This window comes from Pseudopipra pipra, chromosome 23 (genome assembly GCF_036250125.1).
Source record: "Pseudopipra pipra isolate bDixPip1 chromosome 23, bDixPip1.hap1, whole genome shotgun sequence".
In the NCBI taxonomy this organism is placed as follows: domain Eukaryota; kingdom Metazoa; phylum Chordata; class Aves; order Passeriformes; family Pipridae; genus Pseudopipra; species Pseudopipra pipra.
In genome coordinates this window covers 1,804,570-1,824,460 of record NC_087571.1, presented here as the reverse complement: position 1 = coordinate 1,824,460, position 19,891 = coordinate 1,804,570, and the positions used below count along the sequence as shown (strand labels likewise).

The 19,891-nt window shown below is 57.0% G+C and overlaps 1 protein-coding gene across 3 annotated transcripts; it reads left to right on the top strand.

The window, feature by feature from the left end:
* Positions 1-1,243: 1,243 nt before the first annotated feature.
* On the top strand, positions 1,244-19,689 carry ST3GAL4 (ST3 beta-galactoside alpha-2,3-sialyltransferase 4). Of its 3 annotated transcripts, none has more exons than XM_064634493.1 (12): positions 1,244-1,327; positions 9,725-9,794; positions 16,077-16,149; positions 16,655-16,736; positions 17,252-17,332; positions 17,439-17,536; positions 17,909-17,969; positions 18,203-18,298; positions 18,389-18,578; positions 18,678-18,821; positions 18,918-19,061; positions 19,478-19,689. In XM_064634493.1, the coding sequence occupies exons 3-12, from the start codon at positions 16,134-16,136 to the stop codon at positions 19,562-19,564; spliced, it is 999 nt and encodes a 332-aa protein (XP_064490563.1). In that variant the 5' UTR covers positions 1,244-1,327; positions 9,725-9,794; positions 16,077-16,133; the 3' UTR covers positions 19,565-19,689. The 3 variants fall into 3 exon arrangements, with proteins under 3 accessions (XP_064490563.1, XP_064490562.1, XP_064490561.1); XM_064634492.1 differs by lacking the exon at positions 1,244-1,327 and adding an exon at positions 7,364-7,460; XM_064634491.1 differs by lacking the exon at positions 1,244-1,327 and having other exon boundaries at positions 9,730-9,794; positions 16,655-16,724.
* Positions 19,690-19,891: the final 202 nt, after the last annotated feature.

Below are 19,891 nucleotides of genomic sequence, written 5' to 3'. Positions count from 1 at the left end.
GTCTTGGGGGCACGGTAAGAACAGACATTTGGGATGCATTATTATTGCTGGAGCTTTATTGAACGCCGGTTATTGTTTTCAGATGCAATAAACCGAGCGGGGGAACCCACGAGACCGAAGGGTCGAAATATCCTTCAAGCAAATCCCAGCTCCCCCCGCTGAGCTGCGGCCCCACTAATTATCCCTGGATTGTCTACGAGCCTGTGGCAATTAAAACCTAATTATGGTGAGTTTTCTTGTCACCACGAGTAAAACTCTGCCCCACTTAATGGCCAGGAAACCCCATCCCAGGGAGGATGAAGGACGAGGTGAGGATGCTTTTGAAATATTGATGAAATTCCCTTGGCAAAACTGGATCCATCAGCTCCATGGGTATTTTATTGATTAATATTGGTGTTGGACACGTCAGTCTTCAGCTGGTGGTGCCCTCCAGGATCCCGTTGTCTCTTGCTTGAAAAAGAAGGATAAACTTTGCTGCCTTTAGCAAGGAGCTGCCTCCTCCAGCACCAATATTTGACAATATTTCCCATTTAAAGATCAGCGTTAATGTTGCCTCAGGAGTTGGCAAAACCCACTCCAGCACAGGAGAAATGGGTTTGGGACTGTAGAAATAAAAAAAATCTTGAGGGAAATAAAAAACCTCAAAGGGTTGACTGCTGATTTTGTGTGTTGTGAGGTGGGATGGAAAAGGAATCCCGTGGGAGAAAGAGGTGGCTGGATATGGGGCATTCCTACAGTGGGAATTATTTTATTTGCAAGAAACAGAAAAATACTTAATATGGGTTGACGATTTTAAGCAAAATCAACCCCAGAAACAGAAAAATACTTAATATGGGTTGACGATTTTAAGCAAAATCAACCCCAGATCCTCCACGTGTCGTCTCATGATGGTTTTGAGCATCTTCTCGTGGGGGTTCAATGGGGAGAACATGCAAATCCCTGACTCAGTGACCTGCTGGGAAAAGCTTTGCCCGCCCCTAAAAATTTGCTGTGATCCAATTTTGGGGCATTTCGGGGAGTTGCCTGGAGAAGGGGCTGCCCCCAGCGCTATGATTTTTGGGGTCCGCAAGGCAAGGGGAAGGGGTGGTTGTCCTCCCCCATCTCTCCCGTGCCGGGGATGCGGGGACCGGACGCCTGCAGCTCCCGGGATGCTCTTCCCTCTCTCCTTCCTCCTCCTCCTCCTCCTCCTCCTCCTCCTCCCTCCACCGCCCATCCCGCGCTGTGCGCAAGCGTGTCCGCCCCCCGCCCGCCCCTCCGGGCCAGCCCCGCATCCCGCACCCACCCCCCGCATCCTCCCGCCGCACCGACCCCCCCGCGCCGCCCCATGGTGAGTCTGCAGCCCGGGGGTCCCCCCGTGTCCCCCCGTGTCCCCCCGCGTCCCCCCGCGTCCCCCCGAGTCCCCTCGTGTCCCCCCGGGCCCCCCCGGGTCCGCGTCTCCAAAGCGTGTTTGCGAGTCGAGGGGTGTTGAGCCAAAAAAAAAAAGGGGAGGGGGGAAGCAAAACCTCAGTGGTTTTTGGGAGGGCTGGAGGGGTTGGGCTGGGGGGGATCCCGCGCTGGGAGGGCGCAGGGCAGGGCAGGGAGCGCTGCCCGCTCGGCAGCGCCCGGGCAGGGCTGGTTTGGGGGGTTCAGGTCGGGGATACGGGGGGGACCCCCGTTAACCCAGCTCGGACCCCCACTGGGGCATCCCAAACCTTCGGCATCGCTGTCCCGGCGAGCGCGGCACATCGGAAAGGGAGAGAGTGGCTTTATTTCTGTGTTTCGGGGTTTTCTAATAATTATTATGGTGATTTTTCTAATTAACGCGCTTAATCAATGCCTGAAGCGAGCGTGGGCAGCGGCGAGAGGAAAACCCCCGCTCTCCCGGTGCCCTTCCATCTGCTGCCGCCCCGTTCCCGGCAAAACAAAACCCTTCGTCTCGCCGGGAAAAGCCGGCCTTGGGCACCGCTCCTGCCTGCGGCCGCTCCCGAGGAAGGCGATCCCACCCCGAGAGCCCTGGGAAGAGAGGGTCTGGCATCTCCCCGTAGCGCCAGGGGGGCTCGTTTCGGCGAGTCTGTGTGGTGGGAATGCCCGGGAGCCGCGGTAAGGAAGGGAAAATCCTCCCGGAGGCCCTGGGAGGGGAGGACGTGCCCCGTGTGTGGCTCAGGACGCTCTCTCTCGCCACAGAACAACGGGCTGAGGAGGATTTATTAAGTGGTCTGAGCTTTTTTTTCCCCCATCCCTGAGCATCCTCTGCCTGGTCGATGGGTGTGCTCTGGTAGCCTGGTGATCCCAAAGGGGTAGGAGGGGGCCCTGCTGATCCCCCACCCAGTCCTGGTGTGGACAGAGCTGCTGGGAGCGGGATCTGGGCATGTTGGTGCAGGATAAACCCTATCCCAACCCCTCATGTGTGCCTGGAGCCCTGTTCTCCCACAGGACAGGCTTGTTCCCAGGGAGAGAGGAGGATGCTTGCCCTGAGACAGCAGGAAAAGGACCAGCTGGACCATTTCCAGTTGAGCTTTCCATGTCAGGTCTTTGCAGGGTGAGCTGGTGGGGTTTTATTGTTCTGGGGAGCGGAGAACAAAGGGAAAACCTTCCTCCAGGGGCTTTTTGTGCTCCTCAGCTCAGACACCGGGCATGGGATGTGTCTCTCCCACCGGGACAGGAGGGTGATTCCCGGTGGGTTGGTGCCGGCTGCTCGGTGACTCCGATCCCCGTCTGTTGGCAAGATGAGCTAATTAAAGTCTTGTGGTGGAGTTTTTGGGGAAGCTCTGCTGAATTTCCCTGTCTTCTCTGCCGGGCTCTACCCCTGACTGCTCTTGGAGGCAGGTGGTGGAGAAGAGGGATTGCCTAGGCTTTGCCAGCTGCTTCTGCCGAGGCTTTCCATGGGACGGACACCCCGGGCAGGGCAGAACCCCGGATCAGTGATAGAACTGATGGGTTTGAGTGTCCTCTTCCTACCCCGGCTCCTAACGATGTGTCCAGCCTCTACAGACCTCCTCACGTTCACGGATGGGGTCCACACTTTGCTGGTCTCTCCCTAATCCCTGTCCTTAATTACCTACATCATTAGAGGGTTTCTCGCTCCTCCAGCTCTGGGCAGGGAGTTAACAGCAGCTGCTCCAGCAAGGCACTGAATTCCACAAAGGAATCAGGCCTTTGAAAGTGTAAATATAAGAGGAGGAACTGTGTGTGCACACTGATTTTGAGGGATGTCCACCATGGAGACCTGCCATGTAGGGTGCCTTCCAGAGGGTGTTTTTCAGAGCTGAGATTGGAGCATCCTCCTGCTCCCCAGCCCACCCTGGAGGGGAAACCCACCCCTGGAGTGAAAACATCCCTTTAAAATAATTTTAAACTCTGGAACAGACATACTGGCATCTCCAAGCCTGTACTTTAATAGCTTGTGTCATCCCCATCCTTGCAACCAACATCAGAGGTGGATGCCAGACTGCAGGACGTGGGAATGCTGAGACCAGGGCTCTCCCCACGCCTGTTTCCAGGGGTTTTCAGCTGGCAGCAACTCTCAGGTTGAGTCCTGCTAATTAATTATTTGGCAATATCTCTAAATCCCATGTATTCTGTTGCTTATTCTCTTGGATAAAGTGATGGCCCCATTGCTTTAGCTTTGAATATTCCAGAGCTGATTCAGGCTGGCAGCACGGAGTCTGTTTCTCCACAACTTTCCCTATTGGGCTTTAGAAAAAAAAAAAATTAAAAAAAAAAAAAAGATTTGTTTTATGTTATTTTCCCCCTTTTGGTTGTTTGCTCTGGGTGTAGCCTGAGGACTCTGTGAGGAGCAGGGACGTGGTCCCTCTCCTGCAGAGGTTGGTGTCCTGGATTCACCTGGATCCCTCTGGGCCCCCATCCCGCTCTCCCCATCCCAGGCTGGGACCCCCCTCGTACACTGGTGCCAGGAGCAGTCGCATGAGCAGTTTTGGCTTTGCAGGGAGGAAAGGAAATGATTTGATACTTTCACGCTGCTTGTTGCAACTTCTGGTTCTCTTTTTCGGTGTTTCTTAAGTTCCACTCACTCTCCTTTCGCACTGCTCCCTCCTCCTGCAGCAATCCTCATGTTTATCGAGGTTTTTCTAGGAAAACCCTGTGTCTTCTTGGAAAGGAAGAGGAAAAGCCCCCAGTATTTGCTCATCTCTTGCCTTTCCAGCTGCTGACCCCTTGCATGTGACCAGGGTCAGGCTGGAAAGTGTCCTTGGAGGAAGGAAAAAGGGATTTGGCTGTCGGGGAACGGAAAAACCGAAGGAGCCACCCTCCCTCCTGGTTTTCCTTGGGACTGGCGGATGCTCGGAGTGGTTTCGGGCTGGCGCAGGCTGCGGCTGCTCTCCAGGATGTGCTTTGCCTGCCGGAGACCTCCGGGCTGCAGCGCTGGCAGCGTGGGGGGACGCTGCTCCCGGCTGGTCCGGCTGCGCCGGGGCGCGGATCGGCGCGGGATGGCGACGGCCGCACCGCCGGGAAGGTGGGTGGGAGCGCTGGAGTCGGGCAGGATGTGGGTGAGCTCCTGCTTTGGGGTCGGAGCAGCAATTTGGGGGAGCGAGGTGGGGCACAGCAGGGCTGGGTTCTGCCCATCCCGTGTGAATCCTGCCCTGCCATAAATTGCTCTACGGGAATGTCCAGTGGAGGCGGGTTGGACCACCCGTGGGTGCTGCTGCTCCGTGTCCCTCGGCTCAGGGATGACTGGAAGAGGTTCCTTGTGGAGAACCACTCTGCCCAAGCTAGGCTGGCATCCTCCATCGGCTCTTTCATGCCATCCCAAGGATGCTGGGATGCTCCTGGGTTTGCTGCCGCTCCAGGACCATCATGTGATGCAGCCCATGATGGTGAGGGATGCTCGGAGGTGGGATACAGGAGTCCCAGGGGATGGAAGGTGCAGGGGTGGAACAAGGCAGTGCCAAAGGAGGACTCCGGACACGACACCTGAAATTAGATCCACAAATCCATGGAGAGATTTCTCCTCCTTTTCGGAACTTAGCTGTTTGTTTTTTTTTAATTGTAAATCAGAATGACCCGAAATCACAAAGCCGTGTCCATGTAGGACCGAGCAGGGAGCTGGCTCCCTTCCCTTCGTTATTTGCAGGTTTAAAAATCTATAAATGTGCTGCAGTTTGGTTCTCCTCTTTAATCCCGGGTCTGTGAAGGAGGCTTTAACCTGAGCTCACGCCGTTGGAATTCCCTGCTGCGCCTGGGAGAGGCTCCTCGCCTCCAATCGCTTCCAGATGCCGTTCCTGCTCCGGCTCTTCCCCTTTGCAAAATGTCTCCCCCAGCCCGACCAAGTTTTCCCGGCTGGATTCAACATCCCGATATCCGGCCAGGCTGACTCAGCCGAGCCTTAATGTTTTAAGCAGAGGCCGGTGCCAGCGGCAGGAGGTTGGGACTCGCCCCGTGGCCTTGCCCGAGGAGCCCTGGGGTGGATCCCCCGGCAGGGTTTGAGCCTCTTGCGACATCGGGTGGTTTTTTAATTTCTTTTAAAATACAGATGCGTGAGCTGGGATGGAGTTCAGAGTCTCTCTGCCTGCGTTGTCAATGGGCAGAGCTTCCCTGAGCCCCAAGTGGAGGGAAACTGAGACGGGAGGGTGCTGAGTGAGAGTTGAGGAGGCTTAAACGCTGCTCTGGGGCTTTGCTGATGCTGTGTGCACACTGCCAGCCCAGCATTCCCACAGGGGATACTGAAATACCCTTGGATGTGGATTAAATCCCCATCCTGGCAGCTCTGTGGCTGTTGGGCTCGTCCAACCCCCTGGCATGGGGTTTATGGGGTGGGATTTTACAGCATGAGGATGGATCAGACCTGTCTGGGTTGGGAATGGAGGAGAGTTCCGAAACATCGAGAGGAAAAATAAGGTAGAAAGTGAGAAATAAGGGAGAAAAATGCAGAGAGGAGGGATGCAGGTGGATTGGGAGGATGCAGGACTGAACAGGAGCAGGGTGTGGGAAGGGGGATGGTGCCAGAAATGAGAGAGGGGCTTTAGGGGTTAAACGCGGTGCTGCCTCCGAACAAGGAGTCAGGAGCGGTGCCAAGGGCTGGGAAGTCCTCGGGCCCATCCCTGTGCGATCACCAGCGGCCGCTTCCAAACGGAAAAAGAGAAGGAAAAAAAAAAAATCACAAAGAACTGTCTGTTCAGGCACATTCGGGCTCAACAGGTTTTGCTCCCGGGCGGGGTCCGGTGTTTGGGGTGGGGGAGCCGAGAGCCCGGCTGTCAGAGCCGGCTCTTTATGCAACTAAGCATGTGATTTGTCCTCAGAAATCTTACCCCGGGCTCTTTTCCCACTGCCTTTTTTCTCGGAGGGGGGTGATGGCAGCGCTCGAGGGCGGGAAGGGCCGGGCAGCTCCTGCTGAAGGGCTGGAGGAGCTGGGGGGGATTGTTCAGCTAAAATATGGATGAACACAAGGTTTTGGTGGTCACACCACGACACCTGCCCCAACAGCTGGTCCCACTGCCAAAGCCCTGCATCCCCCAGCACGTTCAGCTTCTTCAGCATCCTCGTGGTCCATCAGCATCCACCGTGGAGCTGGGGCTTCCCAGGCCCCTTTGCTGCCTAATTAACAACGTCGCTGCTTAATTCCCCCTGCATTTACAAGTTAAATCGACAGATTATCTGTATTATGCAAACGCAGCTTTAAATCTTAATTATTTATTTGCATGGGGTGTCTGGAAATCAGCGGCTTTAAGCCTGGTGATGCTGTTCTCTTGGAAGTACAGACTTTTGCTAGGAAATAAACCCAAAATAGGCTTTTTTTTTTTTTTTTTTTTGATCTGGTGGGTGATGCTCAACACCCCAGATTGGAAACATGTCTATTTTTTCCTTTTATCTTTTTTTGGGAGGGGGTTCATTGTGGGAGGCTCATCCTTAAATAGCGGTGGGTTTATTTTTAGGTCGGTCGCTGCTTTGGATAATCCGGCTTGGCTGGGCAGCTTTGCCTTGCTTTTCTTCCTATTCCCAGGGATTTGATAGGATATAGGTCTATTAAATTATTTTATTTTTAATAAAGTAATTTAATAAATTCAGTAAATTATTAATAGAATTGAAAAGCTACAATTGAGGTGGAGGTTCTGCTGGTGGCGGCTCTTCCGTTCTCTCCTGGCCAGGGAGCATCCGCTGGGATGACCATTAGGGAAACCTCTTCCCAAAAATCATGTCCCACACTGGAATTACACCTTTGGCTCGGCCAAAGGATGGTTGGGAAGCGGCTGGATTATCTCCCACTAAATGCTTGCTGAGTGAATAAGCTGCTGGTCCCGGGGCAACAGCGATCGGGGTGACGTGAGGGATGTGCCGGGCTTGGAAACACCTCGCTCATGCCAAGTGGAGACGTTTTCTCTGGAGGAGGATGAGCTCACCTGGCTTTTATTCCCCTCCCAGCCCGGCTTTTGCTCTCTCCCCCCTCGGGAGGTAATTTTAACCGAGGGAGGTTGGCGCCGGCGATGGAGCTCCGACGGACGGACGGACGGACGGCTGCCTCGCTTCAGGTCTGGTGGGTGGAAGGGGCACGGACTCTGTCTCCATCTCCCCCTCCTCTATTTTAACAGCCCCCAGGGTTTGGTCCTGGAGGGGGAGGATGATGACAGGAGGGATTTGGTGGCTCATCCCTGCCCTGCTTGTGTCCCCTCCTGCCTGGGGAATACCTGTCTTCCCACAGGGATGCTCCTACACCAGGGCTGAGCCCCTCAAAAATCCTGGCTGGCTTTAGTCTTTGACAGGGGAAGGAATGTTTTCATTTTCTTTTGCCCAAAGCCATGAGCATCCCGCAGGGAGATGTCAGGGAGCGGGCACACGGTGCCCTTTCCCCCCTCAAGTTTGGGAATCATCATTTAAACGATTAAACTGATAGGCAGGGCGGGAAATTGAGGCCGACAGCATACCTGGAGAGGGAAAGGAGCGAAATCCAGCTTGTTTAGGGTTTCTCAAGGGCTCTGGGACATTCATTTCCTGCCGGGATCAGCTGCCGGATGGGTTGAGCCGCCCGCGGCGAGTGGCGGAGACGGCGGTTCCTGACCTGTCGGATGCCGGATCCGTGATGGGATTTTTCTGGACCTTGGGCTGGGAACGGCCGATTGCATCGGCCAATGGTGGGGAGACCACCTGGGAGGCTGGAAAACAATCCCAGGAAGACCAGCAGCGATCCAGCTCCTGGCTCTTCCAGTTGAGCTGGAAAGACCAGCTTGGGGCAAGACCTCAGATCCTCCCGGCCGGGCTGATGTGCTTTAAGGTACCACAGTCTCCTGCTCATGTGGGGCTGCAGGATCCTCCTGGGATCCCCCTGCCCACCCCCAGGCAGCTCCGAGCATCCTCATCCAGGAGCTCCCCGGGGAGGGTTTAACCTCGTTAGTGGATCCTACAATTCATGGCTCTCAATCAAAAGGCTCCTTGTTGGCAGCGATGTCAGATGCTCCGGTGGATTCAGGGCTGACTCTGGTGCCAGAAGGTGAATTCTGTGACCCCAAGTGCAGCTGATTTGGCTGCTGATTGTCCTGAGCCCTCTGGGTTAATCGCTCCCCAAGGCAAACGATGATGGAAGGAGGAAGCAGATGCTCTTTGAGTGGAGAGGGAATGGGTGATGCTGGGATGGAGCCATCCCTGTCATCCCAGGACATGGACAGAAAGCCTGGTCCCTGCAGAGAAGTATCCAGAAGAAGTGGTTTCCTTCCCCATCTCTTGCATGGGATGTTATTTTAATGGGATATTAAGAGCAAAGCTTGCTGCGGAGAAGGCTTGCACTTCTCATCTCTGCTTTCCCTAGCTGGAGGAGATGGAGAGAGGTAAGGAAACCTCTGGCCCTTCAGAGTTTCCCCTAGGAAGCACCTTCCCTGCCAGGGCTCGAGCAGCAGCTGGGAGTGAGCCTTGTCTTCCTCACCTGTGTCACTGTTTTTTTGTGCTGAATGGGATTGAGGTTCTTCCTCGTGTGGTTTATCCCAGGGACTAACTGGGATAGCAGTGGGCTTGTGTCACCTGGCTCGCTCATTATCCCACTCCCTCCACCTGGATGGCTCCTTTTCCCCCTCAGCCCACCTTGCCCCTCGGTATCTGGGATAGTTACTCGGGATGTAAAGTGGCTGCCCCTGCAGAGAGGCTTTCTCTGAGCAGCACTGTGGCAGGAGGGTTTCTGTGCGTGGCAGCTTCTCAGCAGGGCTTTTCCTTCCTCAAATCGTGAGGATATTACACTGCCAGGTGGGGATGTGCAGTTTGGAAAGTTTTTGGGGAGAAGATGGTGGAGATGTGGGATTAAGCAGTGTTCTCCGTGTGGGAAGGCAGGAGAGCTGCAGAGCAGGGCTGCATCCCCCTTTTTCTGGGATAAAGGGCATCACTCCATCTCCTGGGGCCTTCCTAAAAGTCCGAGTGAGTCAGGGAGGGGGATTTCGGTGGGAAAGGCCAGGAGGTGTTGGGGAAACCTGCGGCGAGGTCTGTGCTCTGCTCTGCTCTGCTCTGCCACGCCTCCTCCTTAAGAGGCGCCGGCAGCCCAGCCCCGGTGCTGCCGGTGCCTGCGGAGGTGGGTGGGAGGTGGGTGGCTTTCTGGAGAGCACAGACTCCTCTGTGACGGTGGTGGCTCGTCAAGGCCCTGCTCCTGCTCCTCCAGGGCTGGCTCCCCATCGGTGCTCCGAGCTGCCCTGGCTGGGGATCCAGAAGGATCCGTGGCCGCTCCAAAGGCGGATGGCTGCGAAGCGAAGCGTCCCTTGTGTGCTGCCAGTGTGGGTGGCCGTAGCCCTGAGGATGTTCTCCCTTTTCCCTTTCCTAGGGGAAGAGAGGACGGCCCCGTAGATCCCGCCGAGCTCCTGCCTGCTCCGCCTGGACCGAGAGGACGGACCGTAAGTAGCCGTGACCTGCTGCCAGTTTATCCCTGCCCTGACGGGACCAGCGTCAGCCTCTCCCACTGCTGGGGATGCAGGAAAAGGTCTCCCTGAGACAGGAATCCTCCTCCCGGTGTGGGTTAACGGGGGTGCAAGGTTATTTCCTGGAATCTTTCTCCATGATCATTAACGTGGGAGAAAGGAGCAGACAAGACCCCCGGGGGATTCAGGGCTGACAGACATGAGCTTTGAGCTGTGGGGTTGCTCTGGGGGTTCTCCTCCTCCAAATTTAGTGCAAAACAGGAAGCAGAGGGGAAACCACAGATGGAGGGTTAAGGTGCTAAGCGAGCCTTACAAAGGGGGTGGTGACTGCAGGCAGCTTCTGAGCCCCCAGGAGGGGACTCCCGGAGGCAAAAGCCACTAGGAATGGGAGCAGACCACGGGCTAACTCAGCCCTGGGGCTTGAGAACCTACCCCTTTTCCCTGGTGAGCTGGATTTGAATGGGTCTTCGCTTGAGTTTGGGTTGGGGATGGGCTGAAGCACCTCCATGGTTTAGTTTTTCCCTCCCGGGACTGTAAGGGAGCAGGTGCTCCCTGTTGGATGCTCTGCCTGCTGCTCCTGGGGGAGTGGGGAGAGGCTGCCAGCCTCCTGCCTACACCTTGCCTGCATCCCCAGCTCGCTGCCTCCCACCTTTCTGCCGCTTTTTGGGGGGGATTTAGCCCAAAATGTGGGGTTCAAAGCTGCCAAAGCCAATGCCGCTCTCGCCATTGCCGCCTGCATCCCTGGATGATCCCTGAGGACGGAGGTACCGGAGAGTAAACACGGCACTGAGGTGATGGTGGCAGCAGATGGGGACAGGGCGGGGCAGGTGGGAGGAGGGGGTGGCTGGGTCAGTGGTGGGGGCTCAGGGATGAGATCCCATCATCTCTGCCGGGGGTCCCCCCTCATCTCCTTAGCAGGGGGTTGTTCCTCCGTGAGTGATTCCGCTCGCTTCCAGCAGCTTGGCCATAACCTCTGGAGTGCATCCAGCAGGAAAGGGTCTTTATTTTAGTTTTTTAAGTATTAAAGAGTGATTAAACGTGTATAATATAAATAATGATATATAACCTATAACACTGTAGCTGAACTCCCCGAGGTGGAGCCCTGTAGCTCCATGGGGTTACCCCAGAGCTGTGGGATGCTCAGGTGTACCCACACAGTCAGTGTTTTGGGGCTGTAGGAAGGCACTTGTGTCCCACCCTGTGTTTTTTCTGCTGCAAGGATTAAAAAATAAATGGGGGGAGAGGAGAGGGTGGAGGCAGCATTGGCCTGAATCGGGTTTTGGCTCTGGAGCACATTAAAACCAACAGTGCCACGGGAAGGCAGAAGCAGCCCAGGTTTATCCTGGGGACCTGCCACCATGGAAAGACTGGCTGTACCTGAGCTTACTCGCTGTTGCCAGTTTCAGAATTGCAGCCTGGTCACGGGTGAGTGTTTTGTTAAGGCTCACATGCCAGCGAGGGGTTGTTCTCCCCTATCTTAAATCTCTGGCCGGGTTATTGTGTGTGTGCCTGGGATACCACGGAGGAAGGAAACAGCGCTGCCTCTCCGTGAAGAGGGCAATTAAGATTCCTTTAAAGTGACTCGCAGGGCTCTTAAAATAGGACAAATGTGGGTATCAGTGCACGGGCTGGGCTGGCTCTGTGCCCTCCGTGGGGCTGTGCCCGCTGTCCAGCGGGATTGATTTTTGCAGTGCTGTGTCCTCACGATCCTCTGCCTCCCCCTGGCCCGCTGCACTCGCAGCTCCTGCTCTTGCTGTCGCTCTGCCCTGCTGGTTTTTGGCATCCCTTGTCCCTTCCCAGTATCCCTGGTCCCCTTTCAGTATCCCTGTTTCCCTCCTGGAATCCCCATCCCATGAAGTGTCCCTTGGAGGGGGCTGAAATCCAGACCCTGCTGCCTTTCGGGTTTGTGACAGCGGTTGTTGTAATCCCACAAGGATTTTCTCCCTGCTGTGGGTCTCAGTTTTCCTCCCAGCTTGGAAAAAAAGTACCCCAGGCACCTGGAGCTCGCAGCAGCCGGGGCGAGGAAGGTTTGGGATGCCAGGCTGGGGATTTGGGTGCCTTTGATGATCTGCCAAGCGCAGGCAGTGCCCGGAGTTGGCTGGGTCCTTTCTTTCCCTGCAGGATCGCCCCCGGCCGCCTCCCAGGTTGTGCTCAGGCTCTGGCAGGCGGTGGCTGTGCCGGGGCAGGACTGGGTTGACGTGGGGGGTACGTCGGCATCTGCCGAGGCTCCTCCGGCAATCCCTGCCCTACTGGGCAGAAATCCCGTGGGATGGGGGCTTGGAAGATCCCAGGGCTGTAAACTGCTTCCCTGGGGGTCGATCCTGGGTGTTGTCCTCAGTGGAATGTGGGATCTGCCCTGCTGGTTCCTGAAAGCTCCATGTGCCTGGAAAGCTCGGGAGACCTGGCTGGGGTCGGAGGGGTCTGTGCTGTCCTGTCTGTCTGTCTGTCTCCCTCCCAGTGGTTCCCACTGCTGAGAGTGAATGCCCAGGGACTGCTGGTGCATCCCTTCCTCGGGCACAATCCAACACTCCTCCAGTTAAAAATAAATGCATGTTTTTTTGGGATAAACTGTTGGAGATGCTTGTTCTCCACTGAGCTTCCTTCTCGCCCAGGGAATCTGGACCAGGCAGTGGGTGGCTCTGTGTCCCATGGACACGTGGGATGGGATGGTGGGAGCACAGGAGAGGTGTCCTTGCCTCGTGTCACGCTTTTCCCCAATCCAGGGGTTACCATGGAAACATAAAAGTACTAAGAGCTTTTGCTGCATGGCCTGCTGGTCCACGGTGCTTTGCTGGGATGACAGTGGGTGCCTGGGATCACCATCCATCCATGTCGGGATGGGCTGGGGGGATTTATAACCACCCCCCACCTTTGTGCTTGTTCCATGGCTTTAATTTCCCTTTGAATTCCTGCTGCCACTCTGTGGATTGGCATGACTTAAATCCAGAAATGCTGGAGCTGTTGAGGTTGAGGGATGGATGGATGGAAGGATGGATGGATGGATGGATGGAAATACAGGGATGAGCTCTTCTGAGGTCTCCCAGCAGGAGGGTCAGCCCCTCAGGGTGTTGCTGGCATCTCCCAGGGGACATGGTAAAAAATTGCCAGGCAAAATCCCTCTCCAGGTTGGAGGGAGACAGGGAAACTCCATGAGGTTTGGCTGTGAGCTGCCTCTGCAGCATCCCGGGGTGGGGCTTTCCTGGAACACAGGGTGGGGAAGGGCTTTTGAGTCCTTTGTGCAGTGATAATCCCCAGCCCAGGAGCTGTGGGGGTGCCAGCATCAAAGAGGGGCCTTTCCAGTCACTTCTCCCAGGTGTGGGGAGCTGAATCCAGCCTGGACTTTCCCCTCAGCTCCGGGGCTTGGTGGGGCAGGCGATGCCCTGGACTGACCCCGGGGAGCCGTGCTGGATCCCACCCGTGAGAGGGACGAGCTTGGAGTCTCTCCCTGCTGGATTGGGATGCTGTGGTGGGGGATCTAGAGAGGATGTTGTGATGAGAGGTCTCTGTTGGGGGACCTGGCAGATGCTGGGGGGGCTCCGAGGGCCCTGTGATGGGACAAGGATGGTGCAGGGGCTCTGAGGATGCTGTGATGGGACAGGGATGCTGTGGGGGTCTCTGAGGATGCTGTGATGGGACAGGGACACTATGGGGGCTCTGAGAATGCTGTGATGGGACAAGGATGGTGCAGGGGCTCTGAGGATGCTGTGGGGGCTCTGAGGATGCTGTGATGGGACAGGGACACTGTGGGGGCTCTGAGAATGCTGTGATGGGACACGGATACTGTGGGGGCTCTGAGGATGCTGTGATGGGACAGGAATGCTTTGGGGGCTCTGAGGATGCTGGGGGGGCTCTGAGGATGCTGTGATGGGACAGGGATGCTGCGGGACCAGGGATATTGCAGGACTGGGGTTGCTGCAAGAGGGCTTTGAGGATGCTGTAAGACCAGAGTTGCCATGGGGAGCTCTGAGAATGCTGCGATGGGACAGGGATACTGTGGGATCTGAGGACACTGCAGGACTGGGAATGCTGTGGGGACCAGCAGGACCCTTCAGCATCGCTGCCCCCAGCAGCCCTCTGAGGAGCCAGAGCGCTGGCTCGGGGTGTTCAGTCTTTCCCACTGTTGGCAGCTGCTCTGTTTTGGGCTGTGGATCTGGTAGGGCCGAGCTTGAACTCATTCCAGAGGCACCCCGGGCGCGGGGGCAGCTGGGTGTGCTTCACCAAACAGTGCTCCTTCACCCCGGGCATTATTAGCCGGGTTTGCCTTAGATAAATTTTGCATCGGGCCCAGCTTGTGCGTACAAGCCTGAGAAAAGATCATAAAGCCTTCAAAAAAAACCCCAACAAAACAATTAAAAAAAAGCTGGTATGTAAAGGCAAACACTGCGGGGAGAGCGGATTTTCCCAGTGGGGAGGGGTGAAACAGGCTCCGTGGGGTGTTTTGGCACCCAAGGAGGGAGCTGGGGGGTGAATTTAGTGCTAAATTTGGGTCCTGATGCCCAGCAGCATCCCAGCCCTGGGTGAAGAGGGGTGCTCAGGCCCCCCAGAAGCATCACCAGCCTCCAGCTGTGGGGTGGATTTCCCCCTTGGGGCTTTCATGGCCAGTTTTGCGTAGAACAAAAACCCCCAGGAAGCACAAGCTGCTTTTCACTTGCCCCTAATTTTACTTTTCCCAAGAAATCGTTACATTCAAAGGGGTGAGACCCCCCAGCTCCTTCTCCCTATGTGCTCCCACCCTTGAAGATCCAGTCACGGGTTTCATCTTTCCAGGCAGGAGGGGCTTGTTGAGCCAGAAATACAGATGCAGGATGAGAGCTGGGGTGTAAATTGGGGATGGGGGGGTTTTGCTTCCCCTTTCTGGGGATCCCAGGTGATGGTGGGACATGATTATCCATGTTTTATGAAGGAGAAGCATTTCAGGGCAGACAAGTGCTTTCCCAGGGGACCACCTTGCCAGTCCCTGTCTCTGTCCCCATCTCTCTGCTGTCAAATGGACAGTTTTCCTTGCCTGATGTCCCATCCCACTGCTTCTAGCACAGTTTAATTGTCCTTAATTCCCTTTTAATTGCCCTTCCTGCCCTTTTTAATTAATTGCCCTCCTGCCCTTTTAACTTCAGAAGTCCGTGACAAGGAAGGGAAGAGCCCGACTCTCGTGGGACCATCTTGGGTCTCGTTTCTTCTCATTCTTGATACATTTTGGCCCCCAGAACTGCTGCTCTCGACTCCCTCTTGGCCGGGTGACGCCGTGGCCCTGCCGGGCAGGTGGCAGGTGCCAGGTTCATTAGCAGTGCTTCGTTAGACAGGAAGGGGTGTGAGGGAGGTGCAGGGAGGGATGTCAGGTGGGTGACCCCCCCTCCTCAGGTGACTAATCCCTCCGTGATGGAGAGGAGCTGATTCGCCAGCCCGGGTGTGCTCCTTTGCCCTTGGCTGGCGTGTAACACTCCTTCCTCCCTCACACCAGACACATTTCGGAGCAGGGAGGAGCTCAGTTACGGGGTGGCAAAGCCAAACCCACCTCTGAGCCGGGCTTAGAGCAGAATCCGCTCCCGGGAGCAAAGCCTCCCATGTGCCCCTAAGCTTCTCCCTGCTGGTAAGTTAATCTTCCGTCCTTGCCGTGTGCTGGTGGGATGGGCTGGGCCGATCCCGGGATGGCTCCGATCAGGGCTCTTTGCTCCTTATTCCAGGAGCGAGAGGTTTCGGAGGAAGACGAAAGTCGCGCCGCTTCCCCCGCCGGTGCTTGCGCGGGGACTGAGCTCGGGGCACCCCCTTCCCGGGGCCGGGATGGAGGAATCCAAGGCGTTGGAGGTTCCTGGAGTTCGTGATGCTCTTTGGTTTGACCCCCCTCGGCTGCTCCTGCCCTTTCTGCCTGGCTCGGTGGCGGCGGTGGCACGTTGGGCTTTGTAGCTGCTGGTGCCAGGTGGATGCTTAAGCTGGGCTTAAAATCACCACCCTTGGGATTTTGTGGTTGAAACCCCACTGAGGGCTCCTTTTTCCTCTTTAATTCCTTTTTTTTTTCTTTGTCCTTTAACCTGTAGGGCTGAAGCTCCTCAGGAAGCGTGGGGGCTTGCCTGGCTTTGATAAACTCTACAAACCAACCCTTTGGCAGCGCAGAAATGCGGATCTAAATAAATAAATCCCTTGGGGAACCCTTGCACCATCACAAATGGGCAGGCAGGGGGTAGTGCCTCTTGGATGGGGTTTTGGAGTGGCTCCTGTGGGTTTTGCCCTCATCCAGTGCCATTCCCTGTTTTCCCGCTGCAGGTGACCAGCCACGATGAGAGCTCCGGCCCTCGCCTGATCCCTTTCCTGCTCATAAAAATGATCAACAAGTCTCGTGAGTCCCATCTCCCTCTGGCCAGGCAGGGATGGGGGGACTGGGGGATTTGCATGTGGAAATCTGGCTTTTGGGGGTTGGATGCTGCTTTGCTGCAGCTCCAGCTGGGTGATGGAGTGCTGGGGTATCACAGGCAAAGTCCTGGCAGGGAAGGTGGTTTTGGGGTCCTTGAACCTCCGGGTTCAGGCACCTGGAACTTTGTAGTACAAAAATGGGGTGAGGCACCCGGAAAGAGAGATGTTTGCCCAGCCGTTGACAGAAGGCGGAAACAGAAATGTCATTGTGGCTTTTGGAACCAGGACAAAATCACCTGGCTCTGTCTCACAACTGCTGCTCTCGGGAGCACGGTGTCAACCAAACCCCGGCCGCTCCCCATCAAAGCTCTGCCGGCCTGGATCTACTGGGACATCCCCAGAGGGCTGTGGGACCCCACATCCCATCATCCAAACCCCAGGGTACCGGCTTGACAGTGTTTTTTCTCTCCCCCTCCCCTCTGGGCACGCAGGAGGGAAGATACTCGGGGTGCTGGCGCTGTTTCTGGTGATGGTTTGGTACTCGATCTACCGGGAAGACAGGTACACACAGCTGTGAGTGCCTTTCATTCAAGTTTAAAGGACCTCCCGCCCTTTCCTTCACTCCCAGGAGGTGGCATCCTCCCTCCCGTCCTGCACCGGGATGCAGGAGCATGGTCTGGCTGGATCCCGGGGGAGCGGGGAGGCGGCAGCATCCTCGGCTGCTGCCGGAGGGTGGGGGCACGGCACGAGGTTTCCTCCTCGGTGTGTGGTGGTGGTCGGGCTCTGCGGGGTTTTTGGTGAATGCCGGTGTTTTCCTGAGCCCGGGAGGATGGGAAAACCCCACTCTCCTCCCCGTGCCAGTGATGCTGACGGAGATGGGGAAAGCAGAGAGGTCCATGAGCAGGGCAAGAGAGACCTCTTCCGATGCAAGGCTGCAAGCCCAGCAGATAAACATCCAAGGCAGTGCTGGCCTTAAATATCTCTGGCATGGCTTGTATCCCACCGTGGGGTGCTGGAACCCCCCTGTGCCAGGAGGGGGGTGCAGAGGAACGGGCATCATTTGATTTAATTAACCCCTTCCCTTACAGCTTTTATTTCCCCGTCCAAGAAAACAAGACGACGTGTCCCCTTGGGGAGGTGGAAAAGAAAGCGGCGCAGCTCATCGGGAAGTGAGTTTTGGGGCTGGGAGGAGGGAGTGGGGGGATGCAGAGCCAGGACCCCCCTCCCTGTGCCTCCCCCTCATCCCGGTCTCACCGACCCTTTGCTCCTCGGCAGCTACACGAGGGACCACCCGCTCTTCTTGCAGCTGAGGGACTATTTTTGGGTGAAGACACCGTCGCTCTACGAGCTGCCCTACGGCACCAAGGGAAGTGGTGAGTGCTGGCAGTGCTCCGTGGGTCTGTCTGTCTGTCTGTCTGTCTGTCTGTCCTGCTGCCGCTCCCCGGGGTTTCAGCTTCCCTCTGAAAAGCTGCTGCAGGTTGCTTTTTGGAGACTGTTCACCCCCCCCCAACAAGTTATTTGCTTGATTTTTAGACTCTGCAGCTGGTATCTCCTTGCTCTGGGTGTGTTTGGGCCCTCTAAAAGGGTTTAGGGTGGGCCAGGCTTTACTAAAACCCAGCCATGGATTATCCACCCGGAGCTGGGATTAACGGCAGGAGGAAATCCGGCAGGGATGGGGCAGCACCCCGGGCCTTGTGCCAGGCAGGAGCTGCCTTCCTCACCTTCTGCTGGCCCTTGCTTTGCAGAAGACGTCCTCCTGCGCTTGCTGTCCATCACCCACTACTCCCTGCCCGAGAGCATCCAGAGGTAACACCGGGGTGGGTTTAGGGGCTTTTCTCTCTTTGTCTTTTTCTCGTGAGGGGTGGAATTAATCTGTTGTGGGCCCGGGATTTGGCAAAATGAACCTCTGCAACCCAGGGGTGGTGGACGGAGAGCAGGAAGGTTTGAAGACCGGGCAACGTGGGGTTAAACCCCCTCTGGGGGTTAAAACCACCCCGGTTTTGGAGCAGGTCTGGTTGAGACGGAGCTTTCTCTCGCAGCCTGAAGTGCCGGAGGTGTGCGGTGGTGGGCAACGGCCACCGGCTCCGCAACAGCTCCATGGGCGACACCATCAACACCTACGACGTGGTGATCAGGTACGGCCCTGGCTCTGTCACCGCTCCCTCCCCGGTGCCACCCGTGGCGGGGGCTGACCCCTGTCATGTCCCCGTGTCCCCCCACCCAAGGCTGAACAACGCCCCGGTCCATGGTTATGAGCAGGACGTGGGCTCCAAGACCACCATGCGCCTCTTCTACCCGGAGTCGGCCCACTTCGACCCCCGGACGGAGAACAACCCCGACACGCTGCTGGTGCTGGTGCCCTTCAAGCCCATGGACTTCCAGTGGATGGAGGCCATCCTCAACGACAAGAAGAGGGTGAGCGTGGTGGGGAAGCGAGTCCGACCCCTCGCTGGCTGCTCTGGAGTCCAGTCCTCATCCCATCCTACCCCTGGGGACATCTCTGTCCTCTTGCAGGTTCGGAAGGGGTTTTGGAAGCAGCCCCCGTTGATCTGGGATGCTAACCCGGAGCAAGTGCGCGTCCTGAACCCTTACTACATGGAAGTAACTGCTGCTAAAGTGCTCAACCTCCCCATGAAGCAACCACGGAAGGTCAAACAGGTAAGGGGTGGGGTCCCCCCTGCGCCCCCTGAGGGGGGAACAGCCTGTCCCCGTGCGTCTCCCTGAAGGCCGTGGCTCTCTGCCCCTGTCCCCCAGAAGCCCACCACGGGGCTCTTGGCCATCACCCTGGCACTGCACTTCTGCGACCTGGTGCACATCGCGGGCTTTGGCTACCCCGACTCGGGCAACAAGAAGCAAACCATCCACTACTACGAACAGGTCACGCTCAAGTCCATGGCCGTAAGTGTCTGCCCCACAATTTTGTCCATGCTCCCCCCTCTTTTTCCCCTGGGATGGGGGATGGCAGCCCAGGAGAGCAGTGCTGTGATGCTGAGTGATGTGGGAGCCTCCTCCCATAGAGACCTCTTGCTCCCCTCCCACGATGGGTGTTGAAGCCCACTGTTAGATGGTCACCATCCAGCTTATCCCTCTAGCCCAGTGTCTTTGGAGGCGTGGAGAGCTGGATCCACCCCCGTGTGTTTACATGTGAGGAGAAGGGCTCGTGGCCAGGAGGATCGGGTGGGGAGGGTTCTGTCCCTCTTTTTGGGGGGCTCAACTCCCACTGGTGAGGTGGGCAAGCTGGAGGGCTGGGAGGGGCGAGAGGAAAGTGCGTGGCCCCTCGTCCCCGGTGTCACCCCCTGCTCCCTGTCCCGCAGGCGTCAGAGCACAACGTGTCACACGAGGCCGTGGCCATCAAGCGGATGCTGGAGCTGGGACTGGTCAAGAACCTCACCTACTTCTGAGGGTGGCAGGGATGTCACCCCCCGCTGCGAGGGGACACGAGCGCCCGCCGTGAGGGGACACGGCCCGAGGGCAGAGTGTCCTGGTCGCTGCCCGAGCAGAGTGTCCTGGTCACGCCGTCACCGCGCCCCGGGGCTGCCGGAGCCAGCAGGGCTGGGGGGCCGCGCTGGGCCGCAGGTCCCCGGGGCGGGGGCAGCTCTGGGGGGGCGCAGGGAGCCCCCGGCACCTTTTCTACCAACGCACTGAAGCTACCAAGGACTTGGAGGGGACTTTAGGGGTGGGGGGTCCTCCCTCCCAGCGGGCCTGTGGGGGTGAGGCGGGGCAGGAGC

Excerpts from the sequence above, each read along its gene's own strand:
- ST3GAL4 (XM_064634493.1), top strand. Across the intron at positions 18,299-18,388 it reads ACCTACGACGTGGTGATCAG|GCTGAACAACGCCCCGGTCC; the intron begins GTACGGCCCTGG and ends CCCCCACCCAAG. Across the intron at positions 18,822-18,917 it reads AACCACGGAAGGTCAAACAG|AAGCCCACCACGGGGCTCTT; the intron begins GTAAGGGGTGGG and ends CCTGTCCCCCAG.